Source organism: Camelina sativa, chromosome 7 (genome assembly GCF_030686135.1).
Source record: "Camelina sativa cultivar CO46 ecotype springtype chromosome 7, ASM3068613v1".
Lineage (NCBI taxonomy): Eukaryota > Viridiplantae > Streptophyta > Magnoliopsida > Brassicales > Brassicaceae > Camelina > Camelina sativa.
The window spans coordinates 16,031,797-16,051,696 of record NC_141886.1 but is presented as its reverse complement, the minus strand read 5'-3'; the positions used below and the strand labels follow the sequence as shown (position 1 = coordinate 16,051,696).

Genomic DNA, 19,900 nt, shown 5'->3' with positions numbered 1-19,900 from the left:
GGTTTGGTTTGTGTTTAGATCGGTTTATGTTTGGTTTGGTTTGGTTCAGCTTTAATTCGGTTTAAAAAATAAATAATGTAACAAAATAATTATAATAGTTAATTAATCAAATAAATTAGAAAAGCTAGAAAAATAAAATTAATACCTAATATTAAATGTAATTAAATATATATTTATATTTAGTTAATTTTATTAGCAAATTTAAAATAAAGTAAAATAGAAACCAAATGCAAGTGGTAATAGGTAAGATCACATATTTATAATTTTCATAATATTATTAATTAATTTAAGAAACACATTGGATTATTGGTTCGGTTCGGTTTAAAACCAAACCGAACTGAACTATTTGGGTTGAGAAGAAACATAATCGATGGTTGGAGTGTATAATTGAGTTCGGGTCGTTCGGTTTGCTAATGCCCACCCCTAGTAAAAAGTAAATACTGCACTTTCTAGTTTCTATACTCACGACTTCATAAGAAAACTAAAATTTTGATTGTCTCTTTATTATTTAAGTTAAAAATTAATTTAAATGACGTGGCGTTCATTTTAATTTTATTTGGAAAACAAAAATATTTTAATTATATTTTGTGTTTAAATATAAGTGTTAAAAAAAAAAACTTGGATTCGCTCTTTGTTCACCTCCTTGTTGCTAAACCAATGAAAAGATGACAAGTAATGCTATATTAAAAAAAAATTAAAATCATAAAATCAAAGGAAAGTAAAAAAGCAAAATATGTAGACTTTACATTAAATTTAGTGAATTTTAAATATCAATTGAATTTAAAAATAATACTAATATCTTATTGATTTTTGATTTATTAGATTCTATGCCAGTTTGGATTTATAAACAAGTTTTAGATTTTACAATTAAACGAAATTATATTTCAGTTTGGATTGACAAATGAGAGTTAGGGTTTAGCTTTTATAATCAAAGAAATTACAAATCGGTTTGGGTTGACAAATAAAAATATTCAAACTACACTAAATTAAAAATATAACAAAATTACAGAGAACATCATTCATTGGGAGTGAAAGATAATATTCATAGCAATAAAAGATATAACATCAAGTCATTTTGACATCTCAACTGAATGGTATGCTGCAAATCTACACATAATCTTTAACAAAATATTCTATAAATAAGTTAATAAATTACTAATACGATCTCCCTAGGATAGAACTCCGATGAAAGGCTGAGGATAGGTGATAGGCGACGTGATCTGGTGGATGATGAGGGACGAATGACTTTGAGTGATGATGTGTGAAGATCGAATGATGAAAACAATGGTTCGATGGAGATAGAGGTTTAGGTGGTTGTATGGATTGGAACAAAGTGAAGAGTTTCTGAATCACAAAGTGTATAGAAACCCAGAAATCAAGAACGCATTCTAGAATTCAAATTGAGAGAAAAAGTGTGACAATGCTTGTTCATACAACTTCTTCGCTACCAAACAAGGAGGCGTGGCTGTTGGGGTTTATAATAAACCCTAGGGTTCGACACTCCAAATAAAACAATAAGGCGTGTAAAGGAAATAAGAAAAACAACGAAGCGTCTAGGTGATATGTAGTAGTACAGAAGTCACTTGTATTAGTACATTATTCCCCATTGGTAATGACTTCTAGATAACTCGACGTAGTGATCCATTTGCCTCATTAAAAACCATACCGAGAAAACCCAGTGGGACAAAACTCAGCTATGGGAAAAAGAGTACAAACTTCACACCTAAGTTATCTAGTTATCATTACCGGGTGAAGTCTTCAGGGTGGATATGTTGAAGACTTGGATCCTCAGTAGATTGAATGACCCGTCAGCTATGAGTGCATGAGCTTCCTTGGCCATCTCCTTAGCTCTTGAACGAGTGATCCTTCCCACGATCTCCGGTTTCTCTGCAGCTTCTGTCTCCTTGCTGGCCACGATCATATCATCCTCCCCCTTTTCAAAAGGATTTGTCCTCAAATCGGAATCTGCATAGTAAGGGAGCAAGTCAGAATCATTGAATGTTGATGATATGGTATACTTACCTTGAAGATCAATCTGATATGCGTTGTCATTGATCCGCTTGATGACTTCAAATGGACCATCAGCTCGTGGTAGAAGCTTGCTCTTCCTCTCTTCTGGGAACCTATCCTTGCGTAAGTGAATCCACACTAAGTCTCCTTCTTCGAAAACGATCTCCTTTCTGCCCTTGTTCGCATGTTTCTCGTACTGCTTGGTTCTTTTCTCTATGTTCTCCTTAGCTTTAGCATGTATCCTCCTGACCTGTTCAGCCTTTTCTTTGCCATCAAAGCTACACTTCACACTTAAAGGTAAAGGAATCAAGTCTAGAGGTGATTGTGGATTAAAACCATAAACAATTTCAAAAGGAGAGAATAGAGTAGCAGAATGCTTAGTGTGATTATATGCGAACTCTACGTGTGGTAAACATTCTTCCCATGACTTGAGATTGCTTTTCACTAAGGTCCTGAGGAGTGTAGATAGCGTCCTGTTCACAACTTTGGTTTGCCCATCTGTTTGCGGATGGCATGTGGTTGAGAATGATAGCTTGGTTCAAAGTTTAGCCCATAGCGTTCTCCAGAAGTGTCATAGAAACTTAGTATCTCGGTCTGAAACGATTACTTGAGGTATTCCATGCAGACGTACTACTTCCCTGAAAAACAAGTTAGCTACAATAACATCATCATCCGTCTTGTGACTGGCAATGAAGTGAGCCATTTTGTTAAACCTGTCAACCACAACGAAAATCGAATCTCTACCATTTCTGGTTCGAGGTAAGCCAAGAAAAAATCCATAGAAATATGAGTCCAAGGTTGAGAAGGGATAGGTAGAGGAGTGTACAAGCCGTGGGGCTGTACCTTACCCTTCGCCATTTTGCAGATATGGCACCTAGAACAAACCTTCTCAACGTCTTTCTTCATTTGAGGCTAATAGAAGTTTTCTTGCAGTCCAAGTAGAGTCTTTGACACTCCGAAATGTCCAGCTAGTCCACCTCCGTGAGCTTCTCTAATCAACAGTTCCCTTATGGATCCTCTTGGTATGCACAATCGATCCTTATAAAATAGATATCCATCCTGCCTATAATAGTTTTCAAAAGCAAACTTATGGCATTTTCCATAGCTCTCAGCAAAATCGATGTCAGTCTCATAAAGTTCTACTATTTTATCAAAACCTTCAAGCTTAGAAGACAAAGTAGAAACGAGAGTGTACCTCCGGGATAATGCATCTGCGACTACATTATCCTTACCTTTCTTGTACTTAACCGTGTAGGAAAAAGTCTCAATGAACTCCATCCATCTGGCATGTCTCTTGTTGAGCTTCTGTTGTCCTTTGAGATGCTTCAGGGACTCATGATCTGTGTGAATAACGAACTCCTTGGGCCACAGGTAATGCTGCCACGTTTGAAGAGCCCGAACCAAGGCGTACAGCTCCTTGTCATACGTAGGATAGTTCAACGTCGATCCTCCTAGCTTCTCACTTAAGTAAGCTACTGGCTTCCTATCCTGCATCAAAACAACACATATACCCACTCCGGAGGCATCATTCAATCTCAAAAGTTTTCATAAAGTCAGGAAGTAAAAGAATAGGGGCAGTGATAAGCTTCTCTTTTAAGGCTGAAAATGCCTTCTCTTGTGCTTCCTCCCATCTGAATCCTACATCCTTCTTGACAACTTCTGTAAGTGGCGCTGCAATAGTACTGAAGTCTTGCACAAATCGCCTGTAAAACCCTGCTAGTCCATGAAAGCTCCTAACTTCTGCCACGGTTTTGGGTGTTGGCCACTCCTTGATAGCCTTGACCTTCTCATCGTCCACTCTAACTCCTTCTGGAGGTATCTCTTCTGGAAATACATCCTTGTACTCCTCTATAATCTCTATCATCTCACGTGGAAGTTCTCCTGATGACTTAGTACTGGTGAGTGTCTCCTTATACACAAACATGAATGTGGTCATCTCTGGGTCAAATAGCTTGTTGAACTTGCTGTGATTGATGTACAAGTTGTGAGACACTTTCTCTGTATCCTTGCGGTTCATGTGAAGCTGGTCCTTGTAGATTTCGCTGGGTGTAAGTGGTAGAAGAGTGACCTTGCGTCCTTTGAACTCAAATGACTGCTTGTTGGTATAGCCATCATGAAACACTCTTCTGTCGAACTGCCATGGTCTTCCCAAAAGGATATGACTTGACTTCATTGGAATCACATCACAAAGCAGCTCATCCTCATATTTCCCAATCGCTAGTTTCACCATCACTTGCTGCGAGACTGTTAAAGCTCCCTTGTTGTTCAACCACTGTAGCTGATAAGGTCTTGGATGTGAAGTGGTCTTGAGATTAAGCTTCTGCACCATTTCTTCACTAGCAGCATTAGTACAGCTACCACCATCAACGATCAAGGTGCAGACCTTGTCTTGAACCATACACCTGGTGTGAAATAGGTTCTCACGCTGCCCTCTGTCATCTGGATGAATCTGAACACTTAAAGCTCTGCGTGCTACTAGCATCTCTCCCATGACTGCTGGTTCACCTTCTTCACCGAATTCAGACTCTGGTTCACTCTCTGAACTGTCTACTGGCACAATCTCTCCTCCTTCTTGAAGAAGAAACATCTTCTTGTTAGGACAGTCTCTGGAATAATGCCCCATTCCTTGGCATTTGAAACATCTGATATGACTTGTAGAGGTGCTACTCTTGGGCTTGAAATCGATTTTAACTTCCTCTTTGATTGTGGCTGTCGCGGGTTTGCTGTCCTTGGTGAAGGCGGATTTACTGAACTCTCTTGGCTTGGGGATGTTAGGCGTAAACGTTGACCTCACTCCCTTTCTCTTGATCTGTGATTCAATTAGCTCTGCCTTATGTACCATTTCTTGCACATCTTCATAGTTCTGCAGCTCTATCTTGTCTTGAATCTCTCTGTTCAAACCTCCAAGAAACCTAGACATAACCATGTCTTCACTTTCTCTCAGATCAGCCCTGATCATAAGCGTTTCCAGCTCCTGATAGTAGTCTCTTACAGACTTAGTGCCTTGAGTGAGACGCCTAAGCTTGTTAAGAATCCCTCTCTGGTAATGTGTAGGCACAAACTTCTTTCTCATCTGCGTGACTAACTGTTCCCGTGTAGTGATAGCAGGCTCTCTCTGTCGATGTCTAGTGAGTCCCAACTGCTCCCACCACAACAAAGCATAGCCATTGAATTCAGATATGGCTATCTTTAGCTTGTTCAACTCATAAGTACCCGGAACCTGAAAGTTAGATTCCATCTTCCTTTCCCAGTCTAGATAAGTCTCTGGATCATTGGTACCATGAAAAGAAGGATACTGAATTTTGAGGTGCTTCAGCTGCTGCCTCAAAGGATCATAATCCCTGCCATGATCTCTGTTTCTGTTTCTCCTAATTGTCTCTTGACTATGATCTGAAACTTCTTCTTCTTCTTCAGAATACTCTCTATCTGACTCAATGTATATTCGATGCCCAGCTACTTGTTCAGCTCGTCGTGGGCGTGTAGGATCTCTACCAGTTCTTCGATGCTCTCTTTCTGTGCTTTGAGTGTTTCTTCTCTGATTGAAACAAGTCTCCCTTCCCCCAGTAGGTGACTTAGCTGTTCCGATCCGTGTATGTTTGGAAGAAGCTCCCACGTGTGCCTTTCCTTTAGCTAAGCGGAGAGCCTTATTAGGACTAGGCGGTTATGAAGAACTCTGATCTGAAGCGCTAGTTGCGTGAGCTATATCTTTGATCTGCTTCTCAAACTTGTTACTGAGCTGCTCCATCTGTTGCTGGAACTGAGGAGACATTGTCTTGTTTGCTTCTGTTATTTGCTTAGCCATGGCTTGGTTCAAAGCTTCCATAGCTTCTGGAGAAAGCTCCATTGTACCTGCAAAATAAAGAAGAAAACTCGAAGTAAAACGTTCCTTGAATGAGAAAAACGAAAATAAACTCTGAAACTCTGAATTTTAAACAGAAAACATGACTGCAGACCTAATGTCGAGCTAGACTATTAGAAAAATTGAACAATACCAGCCCTATGATGAACAAAATTCGAAATAACTAACCCTAATTGCAGTCTAATTCGAAACAACACCAAAACTAAATCCTAAACTCACAGAACTCGATCTAAACACCAATGAACAACGAAAACAAACCCTGAAACTAGACAAACGAAATAAATCAAGCAACACAAACGAGATTAGGGTTTTTAGAATCGCTTAGCCTTTGGCACAGAGTTGGCTCTGATACCACATAATACGATCTCCCTAGGATAGAACTCCGATGAAAGGCTGAGGATAGGTGATAGGCGACGTGATCTGGTGGATGATGAGGGACGAATGACTTTGAGTGATGATGTGTGAAGATCGAATGATGAAAACAATGGTTTGATGGAGATAGAGGTTTAGGTGGTTGTATGGATTGGAACAAAGTGAAGAGTTTCTGAATCACAAAGTGTATAGAAACCCAGAAATCAAGAACGCATTCTAGAATTCAAATTGAGAGAAAAAGTGTGACAATGCTTGTTCATACAACTTCTTCGCTACCAAACAAGGAGGCGTGGCTTTTGGGGTTTATAATAAACCCTAGGGTTCGACACTCCAAATAAAACAACAAGGCGTGTAAAAGAAATAAGAAAAACAACGAAGCGTCTAGGTGATCTGTAGTAGTACAGAAGTCACTTGTATTAGTACATTATTCCCCATTGGTAATGACTTCTAGATAACTCGACGTAGTGATCCATTTGCCTCATTAAAAACCATACCGAGAAAACCCAGTGGGACAAAACTCAGCTATGGGAAAAAGAGTACAAACTTCACACCTAAGTTATCTAGTTATCATTACTGGGTGAAGTCTTCAGGGTGGATATGTTGAAGACTTGGATCCTCGGTAGATTGAATGACCCGTCAGCTATGAGTGCATGAGCTTCCTTGGCCATCTCCTTAGCTCTTGAACGAGTGATCCTTCCCACGATCTCCGGTTTCTCTGCAGCTTCTGTCTCCTTGCTGGCCACGATCATATCAATTACTGTCAAAAATTATAATAATAATAGTTTTATAAATAATTAAGCATAATGAATATATTACACCTACACATCGTTTGAAAATCTCTAAATTGAGGATGCAATCATCTAAGCTCATGTATTTTGGTTGATTTAAAGAAAAACATATATCATATATTCGAACTTACAAGGATCTTTGTCCCAAATCCACCATTTGGCCTTATTGTTTCGATAATATATTTGAATTTCAAGTAGAAAACACTTTTCATAAATAAATTATTGTTGATTTATTTATGAAAAATCTAGGTTGTATTCACATAATTTAAAGAAAAAGCATATCACTTTTTCTAGTAAACCTAATAAAATAATATTTATTACTTGGTCATGGAAGTAGTCTAAACAGCCATCAAAAATGTTCTTAGCGTTTTAGAACTTTTATTTTAACTTTGATTTAACATTATACATAAATAATTTTTTTGAAAAATAGTTCATATATGTCCACACATAGAGCGTTCTTTATATGGTTGATGAAGCATTGGGTTGAGACTTTTTTTTTTATATGAACATCCAGTAGTTGGTTAAATAAAGGTAGTTGCCCATCGAAATACTTTGCAATCAATTTCTAATCTTAGTTGGTTACTAAAAGTAAATCATTGACTCAGAAATTACACATTTCTTTTATTAATTTATTATTATTTTTAAATTATTGATATCAATTTTCAAAGTGTACAAAAACTGCTTGAAGCTCATAAAGACCATTTAAAGGACCAACATCTATTTGGAAGAAAAAATTAGGAATAATTGTAATTCAAAACCAAACCAAGTGTGAAAAAAAAACAAGAATAACTTTTACTTCATTTGTTGAAATAGCTTCAATTTTGAGACGACCAAAAAATATTATATGTGTTATACTTGGAATCATTCTTGATAGTAGCCTTGTAAAATTATGTATTATATTATTAATATTGAAGAATTATATTATTTATAGTGAAGATATATTAGTATAAACTAAAAAAAATTAAGCTTTAAATTATTACATATAAGATAGGAACCATAATGAAAACTGAAGACAAAAAAATCTGATAATTTTATAGCTTTTTTTCTTAATTCTAAAAAGCTTTATTCTTGTAACCCAACAAAATATACTCTTATACAATTATGTGATTAATCATTTTTTTGAAAAGTAAAATTAATTTGATTTTAAGAAATAAAAACAATTGGGCTTTGGTGACTAAACGTAATTTGGGTTTGGGCCTATGTGGCTAAACATTAAGAAACCAAATAACATACAAACAAAAAAAAAACCTAAAACGCACGTGGAGAGAATCAGTCGTCTTCTTCGTTTGGATCTCGTTTTATGAACCCACCGGAAGAACCCAACTACGTTTCTGTTTCCGATTGAAGCTTCACCGGCGCTTCAGTGCTCGCTTCTCTTGTCGGTTAAAAACAAATTTCTCAAAAGTGTGAGCTTCGTTTCTGGGGTTTGATTCAATTACAGAGAAGCCATGAACACTCACAATAGTCGAAACGCAAAATGGAAACAAAGAGAGCTCGTTCTTCTACTCTTATACGCGATCGCCTTCTATGCTTATGTCGTATGGAGATCGCTTCGTGTCTCTCACGGTAACTCCAATTTTTTTTTTTGTAAATTTCTAAAATCTGAGTCATGTGATTGTGATTTTTTGGTTGATGAGAATTTTGAATTTTTAGATCATTACTTCAAGCTCTATGGTTTAGCTCCTGGCTGGCTCATTCCTAATCGACGTAATGTAATGTGTTATTCCTTAAATTTTCATTTTTTTTTGTTTTTCCAAATTATTCTTATTGCTTTGAAGCTCATTATCTGTGTTTTTGGCTGTAGGATGTTTCTGATGCTCAATGGAGAAATTTTCGTGGGAATTTGCCGACTCTAAGCTTTGTTTTCGCGGGATTCACTGTGATTGCAAATGGTTTTAGGTCTTTTTTCCAATTGAAAGCTAAAGGAATGGCCATCTTGTGGCTTTCCTTATCGTTGATATACTTGGTTTACTTGCATGGAGCTTGGTAAGTGCTGATTCCACATATCTTTTTTGTTTGCTTCCTAGCATCACATTGTTTCTTTAGTTTTCTGACTCTAAGCTGAGTTGTTTCCGCATTCACTTCCAGCGTCATTTACATTCTCTCGATTGCAACAGCCAATTTCCTTCTTGTTAAGGTATGTTTTCCTTTCAATATATCTCCCTATAGTAGTCTTGGTATATTGGTAGTTTGGATCGTAAGAGTATATGTAGAATGAAGGATATAGTATATCTTAGCTTCTTGTGGCATATACTAAGTTTGATATTTTCTAAGATGATCAGATTTCAGTTGATATACATTAATGCAGGTTTTTGCACGGACAAAATACTTTCCTTACATGCTTTGGACATTCAACATATTTTTCCTCTTCTGCAATCGCATTTATGAAGGATATTCGTTCTCCATTTTCGGGTGAGTCATGTACATCTCATATTTGACATGTACAGTTGGAGTTATTGTGTGGTTGCTGTGAAGTCTAACTCTTTGATTGTTCCTCTCTTTTTCCAAGGCAACAGTTTGAATTCCTGGACAACTTTAGGGGCACATTTAGATGGCATATATGCTTCAACTTTGGTATTTGATTTATCTAGTTACCATTGACTACATTTTGTCTCTCTACCTTGAAAAACAAAGTCGGATTGCAGTATGTTGCCCACTTATAATTTTGTTGCAGTTGTTTTGCGCATGATAAGCTTTGGATACGATTATCACTGGGGCCAACTGGACTCTCATTTTGATGAGGAGGTGTGTTTCCTTTCTTGATATGTATTGTCTTCCTACTCTCAGTAGTTTTGGAATAGGTGTTCGTGGTAATTTTGCATTGTGTTCGGGAAATAAAATATTATCCTCAAAAAAATGTCGATATGTTCTCCTGGCATATATAGAATAGAGCTGCTGATATTCGTAGTTGCTTGTTAATTTCTCTAAGTTTTATATCTTGTGTATTTATACTGTTTCCTTGATCAATGGTTAACAGCATATGGTGTAGCCATCTCTTATTTTGTTATTTTGTTATTGCAGAAACATGTAACACGCTGTTCCTTATGTAAGTTGGGGAAGACATGCTACGTACTTCGACAGGTTGACTGCATGACACCACTGTTTAACTTCTATAATTAATCTCTTTTTCTTGCATAACTCATCTCTAACATGGTATAACCTATTAGGAGAGAGGTCTTGCAAGTGACAGCTGCTGCTTTTCTCTATACCTTTGTTATTTGGTGTATGCACCCTTGTACCTTGCGGGGCCAATCATAAGCTTTAATGCATTTGCTTCTCAGGTCTGTGGTTCTTGCCATGCCTTCACTTTTCTATTCCTTTCATGTCTTTGTTTGTTTTTAGAATCCCGAACTCTGGTTCTCTTGTATAAACTTCCATTTACTGTAGAAAAGAGTTCACAAAGAATCAACACCGTTTTTTCATAGTGGGTCGTCTTCATGATCTCTCACTACAAACCTATATTTTTACAGCTAGATATGCCACAGAATACTCATTCATTCAAAGATGTTGCTCGGTATGGAGTGCGTTGGTTATTCAGCTTCTTGCTGATTGAACTTATGACACACTTATTTTATTACAATGCCTTTGTGATCAGGTGAAACTCTTTCAGGACTAGGATAATAATTACACTTCATCGTTCTGTTTTTCAAATCTTTTAATTATACAAAATGCTAACTTCTTTGTGTTTGTGACAGTGGTCTGTGGAGAGAACTATCTCCTGTGGAAATATTTATTGTCGGATATGGAGTAAGAGGCTCTTGGAAATTTAGTCGTGTGCTTTGACTTTTTTTTTTTATTGTAGAGAACCAGAATACCTGAAACTGATCTGTAGTGCTATTTGTACTGCTGCAGGTGTTAAACTTCATGTGGCTTAAGTTCCTTCTTTTATGGAGATATTTCCGCTTTTGGTCTCTGGTATGCCCCTTCAAGTCTTGAGATCGTTTTATTATTCTATGATCGTTTAGTGGAATAAAATTCTAGCAGTTCTATGGTAGTTAACTTAGTCCTTTGTACTGATGACGTTCTGGTCTATGAAATTTCAATAGCAAGCAATTTTCAAATTGTTGCTGCGATCATGGCTACAAAGCTAGAAATTCCGAGAAATATGGCCGGATGAAAAATTAGTATGCAGTTCTGAATGTAATAATGTAAACATTTTCTTTTAGGTGAATGGCATTGAAACTGTAGAGAACATGCCAAATTGCATTAACAATTGCTACAGCCTGGAATCGTTCTGGAAAACCTGGCATGCTTCATTTAATAGGTGGCTTATCAGGTAAGAATGTTTAACACTACACTCCTGGTTTCAACTTAAAACGTCGCTGCATCATTTTCTTTTAATGCCAGCTCGTATAATAGTAAGTTAACATCTTCCTTTAGGTATATGTATATTCCTCTAGGTGGATCACGAAGAAAGTTTCTGAATGTGTGGGTTGTATTTACATTTGTTGCCATGTGGCACGATTTGGAATGGTAATTTATTGCCTTCATATGATTCCTTTGCGTTGTATGAATTATTTGATCCAACTTCTCATATGGTTGACTGTTTTATTTGCAACCAGGAAGCTTCTTTCATGGGCATGGTTAACATGTTTATTCTTCATGCCAGAAATGTTACTGAAATCAGCATCCAATGCATACAAGGTCAGTTAAACAATGGTTGTTTTAGTCTCTCTATAAGTTCCAAGTCTTTACCATGCTAACATTTGAAGAATGAATGTGATATATTATCGCACATTATTGTGATGGTAGAGACTAGGCAATGCGTCTGACTAGCATATGATATGTTTTGGACCCGTCTAGTTATCATATATCCCAATGACAAATAGAACTTCCTTTTCCTTTTTAATTTGGTTTCGTGTCCGTAGGAATTGTAGTAACATGAAAAGTACTGTTGCAGGTTGAGAGTGCTTTAGGAGAATTCCTCTTACGTGAACTCAAGGCGTTGTCTGGTGCCGTCACAATCACATGCCTCATGGTAAATAGCTTATGCTGAATATTCTTATGTCCCATTCTTGTAGTCGCCTTCATGCTGAAAAATAAGATTGAGTTCCTCAATTGCAGATTGCAAATCTTGCTGGCTATGTCATTGGACCATCAGGTATAAACTGGTTGGTCTCCAGCTTTCTTAAGAGAGAAGGTATATAGAAACCCAACGGTTATCAGTCTTCATTTAATGTTCTTTGTCAGACGCTGCTACTAAATACTGTTCATTCATTTGATATCACAGGAGTACCTGTTCTGGGTGGAGTGTTCTTTAGCTTGTACGTGGGTACAAAGGTAGTGCATTAGATATTCTGCTACGCTGAATGTTTAGTTTACTTTTCTCCTGGAGCTTTAGATGTTGTTTGAATGTTCCCAACTTTCATTTCTTTACTTTGCAGCTGATGTTCCACATCCAAGACTTGAGAAGTAGAGCGCATAGCCCGAAGTAGCTGAGGCAAAGAGTTGTAGTCTCCTCAGTTCTAATCAAGTAATGTCATTATGGTTACATTTTGAATAAAATTTTGGTCGGGCTAACTGAGTATTTCCATGCTGGAAGAATCAAAAATGAAATTAACTTTGCCAAAGGCTTTTGGATGGATGATCACAGACCACCTGCAGATGATATAAGCATATTGAATGCTGTTGAAAAGGTATCTGGTAAATGAGTGACGATCCATTTATTATCATAACCAAACCAGTTAGTGCGTGAATCCTCTGGCATGGACGCAGCCAAATTGGCCTAACTGACAAACTTCATGCATTATGAACGATTTTGTGCTGACTCAGGCTGCTTATTCATCAATTCAGCTCCTTACTGGTACTGTCTACATTCCTTAGATAAGACTTCTTAACTATTATGATAACAATCAAATTCATCATCACCACCACTTCGATTAGCTCATATATCTGCGTTCTGCAAAAGTCAAGCAAAATTCTACATAGGGCAGGATTTCCCTTATCTTAACTCTGATGACTAGAACAACCAGGCGGTGTGGCGGTATTCTGTTTAGCCCAGCCAAAACACATCTCAGGTTGCGCATTCCGTAGATGTATAGATTTGCCACGGTTGGTGTACATACTCTTAGGCACCCATGTGATGTTAAGACACCCAGTCTCTTTGTGTCTCGTAGGCGACATAAGATAGGTCTGGTAGGTTGCAAGCAACATAAATCCAGTTTCTGAGAAGCTTGTAAGGCGAAAGAGAGAGAAGGTGAAGAAGAAATGAAATATAGAAAAAGTGCGAAAAGTGAATACAGTATTCAGAATACTGATACGAGTTCCATTACAGAGTTTTGATAGGTTAAGGTGCGATTGAGACCACTGAAGAAGACCATCAATGTCACACATTTGTCCCTTCCCAACCCAACAAAAACAGGTTGGGACAAGACACTGGAGGATTAAGACACACATCTGCTTTTTAATCTTGTGGCTCTAAATGGAAAATTTCAGTCTTTCAGACGTAAGAGCATGTGCATTGGTAGAGGACAATTTATGGTCTTTCAAATATATTAATCTTATTTTGAGAGTTTCTTAAGTTTAGTACGAGCATTGGTGTCCCTCAGAGTTGGTCCCCTGGAGAAAATAATAGATTTATTAAATTAAAAAATTAATTATTTAAATTAATAAATAAAAACATATTAAAGTTTTAATTTAAATAAAACATATAACATTGACATTAAAAACATTAAAAAAATAAAAAGTTACAAAAACTTGAAAAAAAAACAAAATATACAATTAAAACATGAAAGATAAAAAACATAAACCATACAAACATCAAAGATAAAAAACAAACATTTTATTCAATTCATAGAATTTTTTTAATCAATCTTCATTATCTGGAAAATGTCCAAAGTTAGTCCAAATATGCTCAATCAAATCTTTTTTTAACCGTTCATGGACTTTTTTTATCCCGAATTTCTGTAAGACGAGTAATCGTTGTGCTCATATTTGAACTCAAGCTGGCGGCACCGACGGTATATGTTTGATCCACATCTTCTCCGTGTTGAAATTCAGAAACAATGTTTCGGTAACTGTATGTTCCTCGTTCATCCTCGACAATCATATTATGGAGTATTATGCATGCTCTCATAACATTTGCTATTTTGTTTTTATCCCATAAACGAGATGGATTTTTAATAACGGCGAATCTAGCTTGCAAGACTCCAAATGCACGCTCAACATCTTTCCGCACAGCTTCTTGTTTTTTAGAGAAGAGAGAATTTTTCATACCTTGTGGAAGCCGGATAGATTGTATAAAAGTGGCCCATTTAGGATAAATACCATCGGTGAGATAGTACGCCAAATTGTACTCCCTTCCGTTGACAAAGTAGTTGACCTCCGGAGCTTTACCGTTAAGAATGTCATCAAAAACATTTGATCGATCTAGAATATTAAGATCGTTCATAGTACCTGGAGCTCCAAAAAAAGCATGTCATATCCAAAGGTCGTACGAAGCTACCGCCTCCAGCACGATTGTAGGTTTTCCGGTTGATCGTGAATACATCCCTTTCCAAGCTGTTGGACAATTCTTCCACCCCCAATGCATACAGTCAATGCTCCTAACCATCCCGGGAAATCCACGTTTTTCATTTTCATAGAGTAGTCTTTCTAGGTCGTCTGGTATGGGACGTCTTAGGTATTCATCGCCAAACAACAGGATTATTGCGGCGGTAAACTCGTCGAGAGAGATAGAAACAAGAGAGAGAGAGTCGGAGATAAAAAATAGAAGTCGATGGTTCAATTTTTTTCTATCCCCTACCCAAACAACACAAACAACCGAGAGCATGCCACGTGTAAGGAAGGACGGACAAATAAACGTCCCTTTTGAAGGAACGTTCCTTCGCATAATCACACATTTTGATTTAAATTAAATCGTTTTATTATGAAGGACAGATGAAATATACGCTAATGCAAATGCTCTAAGGGAATTGTATAAAGTAGCGATAGTGACGATGTTTAACACGCTGAAAAGGATTGTCGTAGGAAGATACACGACATAATTAACATAAGTGTCCAAATAATATAAATCAAAGCACCAGTAAGGACAAAAAAAAGGTGGCAGCTTCATAAAAATCTAGAACTTAATAATTCTCTAAAAAGATATCTTAACCATTGGTCAGCTCTGAAATAATTGCAAACAGTCTGCAACATTCTGCGATCTGATCTCTAAGGTAACCAAAATTATATTTTACTTTGTCAAGATCTTGATCTGGAATCTTTTTTTTTGTCAAAAGGCTACTTAACTATCTCAGTTAAATCACACCTTAGTCTGGTAATAAATATTAAATAAAACGTTTGGTAATTAATGTTATCTCTCTCTCCTCCATATAAACCAAGGTTTGTGAACAAGTCTGAAACCATCCATCCATATGATCAAGAGGTGGGAAATGAAGAACCATCTATGGAGTTTGTTTGGGATCATTCTCTTAAACATCTCTGTAAATGGGATGATGATGGAGTTTGATGAAACGGAGTGGTTCACAGAGTTCAATGAAACAAAGATGTTTCAGACTCAAAGTAATGTTTATTCTGAAGCTAAGTTTCCTATGGTTGGACTCACTCTCATTCAATCCGCTGCATCTAAAGGAGCTGGTAACATCTTTTTCTTTATAACTTATCTCTTTCTTGGGGTATAATATGTTTCTTGTTACACAATTTTCAATTTCTTTGTAGTGTGTCTCGATGGAAGTCTCCCCGGATATCACTTGCATCGAGGGTTTGGTTCAGGAGCAAACAACTGGCTCGTTCAATTGGAGGTTTGTCCAGCTAAAACGTTCTCTTGTAAACATAGATATGACAGTGTTTAGTCACTGACATGATGGTTGGTAGGGAGGTGGATGGTGTGATACCGTTAGAAATTGTGTATACCGTAAGACCAGTCGCCGTGGATCATCTTCGTACATGGAGAAACAGATACCATTCACTGGCATTCTAAGTGATAGAGCCGCTGAGAATCCAGGTTCTTTTTTCTAAAGCTCCCATACATCACTCTATAGGATATGATGTTTATGTTTCTTGGTAATGTTGTGCTTTGCAGACTTTTATAACTGGAACAGAGTAAAAGTTCGGTACTGTGACGGTGGATCGTTTAGTGGAGACAGCGAGGATAAGGTTAATTAGCTTCTTCTTGAAAACATTAATAAGGTTATATTGTGTTACAATATTGATTGTTATATAGTTTTATATTTTGCTACAAACTAGGCTGCAAAACTTCAATTTAGAGGAAAGAGAATTTGGTTAGCTGCTATGGAAGAGTTGATGGGGAAAGGAATGCGTCAAGCTAAGCAGGCTCTGCTCTCCGGATGTTCTGCTGGAGGTCTGGCCGCGATTTTCCGATGTGATGATTTCGGGAAAATGTTTCCTCCTTCCACTAGAGTGAAATGTCTGAGTGATGCTGGTTTCTTCCTCGATGCGTGAGTGATTTGCTAGTTCCTTGACTAACAAGTATCTATCAGTCATGACTTTGGTCTAGGTATTGACTGGTTTCTTAATTTCTTAACTGAAGCATCGATGTATCTGGAGGCCGAGCTCTGAGGCGTTTATATGCCGGTGTGGTAAAATTACAGGTAAGAGCACATAATGTTTTACACACTTTGTCTCAAGACTTGTGTAATTTTGTTAAGTTTCTCAAAACAAATTGGCAATGAGTGTTACTTTATGTCGCTTCTAATTTTCGATAGATGGTCCTAACAGTATTTAATCACAGAATCTTCAAACCATGCTTCCTCGGGACTGTGTAGACCGTCTTAACCCAACTTCGGTATGTGTTATCTTCTTTTAGCTATATTAATAGTGAAGCAATTCCAGATATAGTAGTGAGCTCGATCGCCTAAAATGTGTACTCCATGCTTTAATACTTGCAGTGTTTTTTCCCACAAAACTTAATCAACCAAGTCAAGACTCCATTGTTTATTCTAAATGCTGCATATGATTCGTGGCAGGTTAGTTAAAGTCCCTTCTTTTGATCCTCAGCTTTATCAATAAAGGGAGAATCTGTCTTTTTTTGATATAATATATTGTAATTGTTGCAGATCCAAGAGAGTTTAGCTCCTAAATCTGTAGATCCAAAAGGAAGTTGGAATGACTGTAGACTTAACTACGCTAAGTGCAGTCCATCTCAGATCCAGTTCTTGCAAGGTGAACCATGAGCTATAATTAATGTTCTAACCAAAACTGAGATATATATGTTTTGTATTGAAAATTTTGTATTAACAGGATTTAGGACGCGTATGGTGAATTTGGTAAAAGGTTTCGCGATGCCGAGAAAGAACGGTGTGTTCCTTAACTCGTGCTTTGCTCATTGCCAAACAGAGAGGCATGACACATGGTATGCTAAAAACTCTCCTGCCGTTAAGAACAAGGTAAGACAAAAATATAATAACCATTTACAATGCAAATGTGTAATGTATTGTGATTTAATCCCGGTTGTTATTGATGTTTTGTATATACAACCAAATTAAAACAGGGTATAGCAGTAGCTGTGGGAGATTGGTATTTCGAAAGAGGAGGAGCAAAGCTCATCGACTGTGCTTATCCTTGTGACAAGACTTGTCACAATTTGGTCTTTAGAGAATAAATTTAGTTTTTTTTTTCTTTGGTATAAAAATGCTATTTTTTTTCTTCAAAAAAGAGCATTCATTTATTCAGGCAAAACAATGAAATAAAATAAAAACCCATTTGATCACTTCTTCTCTTCCTATATTTCTCTTAACTTTGTGTCCAAAAACCCGTTACTTCTCTCTGTTTTGTAAATTGGATAACACATTCTGGTTTGAATCAAATTGTGAAATCATATTGTAAAATGGGAGTATTAGTGGTCATGAATCATGATTATGAACAATGAGCTTAATTCGCCTTATACAAGGATCTTTTTAATTCTTTTGATTTTTAAATTGTAACAACACCAACTGTCTCCTTAATTGTTGATGTTTGGATCTGCATGACTTAACATGGTACCATAAATAGAGCATAATAATAGAAAACATAAATATAAGCAAAACTAAAAAAGAAACAACATTGGTAGACAAGATGATTACTTAGAATAGAGCCGGTATTCACAAATCATGGGCTCCAAGCACTAAAAAAAGTCCAATAATGATTTGATCATATGTAAAAAAAATTACAAGTCTTTGTCGAATCAGTAACACATAGACAAAACCTTGATGGGGGCATTTCACATTTTTCCTCTAGCAAGTCATCTTCTTCTTTCAGCTTCGTTCTCTGTGACCAAAACGTGGAACTCTGATCCAAGCATGTCATGTACGTCAATATTCTCCGTGTTGCTTAAGTTAACAGTTTCCATAACCACTTCTAGAGTCATGGTGAAGCCAAGATTAGACAAGACCCGTATCGCATTCCCAATTCTGAGAATGCTTTGTCGAGTCTCGAGTGGCGTATAGCTTTTCTCTTTTCCTATGTTCTGGTTAGGATCTTTGACTTGGGAGTGTTCGCCGATCCAAATGAAGCCGTTGCGGCCGAGAATCAAATCGATCCCAAGACTTTCTAAGTAATGAAAGTGACTCATGGTTTTCTTAACCAAGTAAGGATCAACCTTGAGTAGCTCTCCGTTGTCGAGCTGTAGAAGGAATTCATGGATAGATTACTCTTATTGTTTAGAGAGGAAGAGACTAGCAAAGTTGAATACTTAACTTAGACTAATGTGCCAAATCATATACCCAACCTTGCCATACTTGTGACTTAACGCTTTTAGCTCCAATCTACCATCACGGTGAATTACAGCCCACTTCGGCCTAGTAACAAAGAACGAATCAGGTCATGTTTTCAATGATGAAGGATACTTAGAGATGGACCATATGTAGGACTTACACAAACGACATCATCTTCTACAATAATATCACGCATATTGAGTTCATCCACAAACCTTTTTCGCTTCTGCCAAAATCGAGAAACTCTTATATCATTGAACCTTAGCAGACAATGTGAGAAAATACCAAACAATTGAAGAATCAAATTGTAACCTGAACAGCATCAGGCATATTCGTGGAAGAAAGCTTTAGTACTCCATATTGAGTAGAGTTTAGCTCCACTCTCCAATAGCTTTGAGAGACCTAAATAAGAAGAATCATTTAAAAACCCTAATCTCTCTCAATCTGATTTCAAAACCCTATTCACCATTACAAAACTCTTACCTCAAAGTCCTCAATCACACGTCCTACCACTACATCGTTAACCTCAGGTTTGTACTTGGCTCGCAAGTTGCGTACATATACAAGCTTGTCCACATGAACCACAACTCCACAGACCGTCGCTAGCAACTCACCATCTACCTCGGAGGTTCCATGTCCCCTTTTTTTCAAAAGAAAAAAATAAATCAATACGAAGAAAACAAAACTTCAATCCAGAATACAGATAAGCTGAAAAAGAATGAGATTACTTAAGGAGGTATGCATCTTCGTTGATAGAGTCGGCAACGATTACAGAGTTGTTTGTGGTTGACGACAACAATTGTAGCCGCTCGATAGATCTCTCAAACCGGACCTTCTGCGTCTGGTTCAATGGTAGCTCTACCTGAAGCTTTCTCATACTCCCCACAAACAATAGTGATTAAAAATTTGAGAAGAGCAAAAACGAAATTGAAGAAAAGTTCTCAATTAGGGTTTTGGAGAAAAGTGAGAAAATTCTCCTCACGTCTGCGGACTAGGGAGTTTTCTGTTTGGTTTGTACTATAACAGTTCATTGAACCGGCCGGTTAAATATAACATCAGTTTAGCGTTTGGTTAGTGAAAAAAAAAAGAACAAACACATGGATTCTCGCTTTAAAACTCTCTCTTCTCCGACTTATTTCCTTTTGAGAGCAATAGGTTTTGTGAAAAATATGTTCTATAAATAGCGATTAAGATGGAAGAGCAAAGCACTTTCTGAAGCT

The 19,900-nt window shown here is 37.1% G+C and overlaps 2 protein-coding genes and 1 pseudogene across 6 annotated transcripts; 2 read left to right on the top strand and 1 right to left on the bottom strand.

The window, feature by feature from the left end:
- Positions 1 to 8,272: 8,272 nt before the first annotated feature.
- On the top strand, positions 8,273 to 12,599 carry LOC104701097 (membrane-bound O-acyltransferase gup1). Of its 2 annotated transcripts, none has more exons than XM_010416730.3 (19): positions 8,273 to 8,595; positions 8,683 to 8,741; positions 8,834 to 9,015; positions 9,118 to 9,166; positions 9,338 to 9,441; positions 9,539 to 9,603; positions 9,704 to 9,774; positions 10,051 to 10,110; positions 10,197 to 10,310; positions 10,500 to 10,624; positions 10,725 to 10,776; positions 10,882 to 10,944; positions 11,196 to 11,305; positions 11,410 to 11,502; positions 11,592 to 11,673; positions 11,930 to 12,007; positions 12,094 to 12,169; positions 12,260 to 12,309; positions 12,414 to 12,599. In XM_010416730.3, the coding sequence occupies exons 1-19, from the start codon at positions 8,478 to 8,480 to the stop codon at positions 12,462 to 12,464; spliced, it is 1,602 nt and encodes a 533-aa protein (XP_010415032.2). In that variant the 5' UTR covers positions 8,273 to 8,477; the 3' UTR covers positions 12,465 to 12,599. The 2 variants fall into 2 exon arrangements, with proteins under 2 accessions (XP_010415032.2, XP_087314374.1); XM_087458248.1 differs by having other exon boundaries at positions 8,285 to 8,595; positions 9,546 to 9,603.
- Positions 12,600 to 14,938: 2,339 nt separating this feature from the next.
- LOC104701096 (pectin acetylesterase 2-like) lies at positions 14,939 to 17,698 on the top strand. 3 transcript variants are annotated; one of them, XM_087458249.1, is made up of 12 exons: positions 14,939 to 15,185; positions 15,352 to 15,606; positions 15,688 to 15,770; positions 15,844 to 15,973; positions 16,052 to 16,125; positions 16,216 to 16,427; positions 16,520 to 16,580; positions 16,721 to 16,774; positions 16,878 to 16,955; positions 17,046 to 17,151; positions 17,230 to 17,375; positions 17,480 to 17,698. In XM_087458249.1, exons 2-12 carry the CDS (start codon positions 15,384 to 15,386, stop codon positions 17,588 to 17,590), a joined length of 1,278 nt encoding a protein of 425 aa, XP_087314375.1. In that variant the 5' UTR covers positions 14,939 to 15,185; positions 15,352 to 15,383; the 3' UTR covers positions 17,591 to 17,698. The 3 variants fall into 3 exon arrangements, 1 of the variants encoding a protein (XP_087314375.1); XR_015561952.1 differs by having other exon boundaries at positions 15,053 to 15,185; positions 16,708 to 16,774; XR_015561953.1 differs by lacking the exon at positions 14,939 to 15,185 and having other exon boundaries at positions 15,188 to 15,606; positions 16,708 to 16,774.
- A 332-nt stretch (positions 17,699 to 18,030) lies between these two features.
- LOC104701095 (exosome complex component RRP4 homolog) lies at positions 18,031 to 19,676 on the bottom strand (annotated as a pseudogene). Its single transcript, XR_015561954.1, has 6 exons — positions 19,409 to 19,676; positions 19,164 to 19,320; positions 18,993 to 19,082; positions 18,841 to 18,906; positions 18,695 to 18,764; positions 18,031 to 18,589 (listed from the first exon to the last, which is right to left on the bottom strand). The product of XR_015561954.1 is annotated as an exosome complex component RRP4 homolog (transcript).
- Positions 19,677 to 19,900: the final 224 nt, after the last annotated feature.

What these genes read in the sequence shown, in the direction of transcription:
- LOC104701097 (XM_010416730.3), top strand. Translation starts at nt 8,478, where the DNA reads ATGAACACTCACAATAGTCGAAACGCAAAATGGAAACAAAGAGAGCTC. An exon ending in ATCGCTTCGTGTCTCTCACG is followed by an intron (nt 8,596 to 8,682) that starts GTAACTCCAATT and finishes TTGAATTTTTAG; the next exon opens with ATCATTACTTCAAGCTCTAT. An exon ending in GTTTACTTGCATGGAGCTTG is followed by an intron (nt 9,016 to 9,117) that starts GTAAGTGCTGAT and finishes ATTCACTTCCAG; the next exon opens with CGTCATTTACATTCTCTCGA.
- LOC104701096 (XM_087458249.1), top strand. Translation starts at nt 15,384, where the DNA reads ATGATCAAGAGGTGGGAAATGAAGAACCATCTATGGAGTTTGTTTGGG. An exon ending in ACCGTCTTAACCCAACTTCG is followed by an intron (nt 16,775 to 16,877) that starts GTATGTGTTATC and finishes TAATACTTGCAG; the next exon opens with TGTTTTTTCCCACAAAACTT. An exon ending in TCAGATCCAGTTCTTGCAAG is followed by an intron (nt 17,152 to 17,229) that starts GTGAACCATGAG and finishes TTGTATTAACAG; the next exon opens with GATTTAGGACGCGTATGGTG.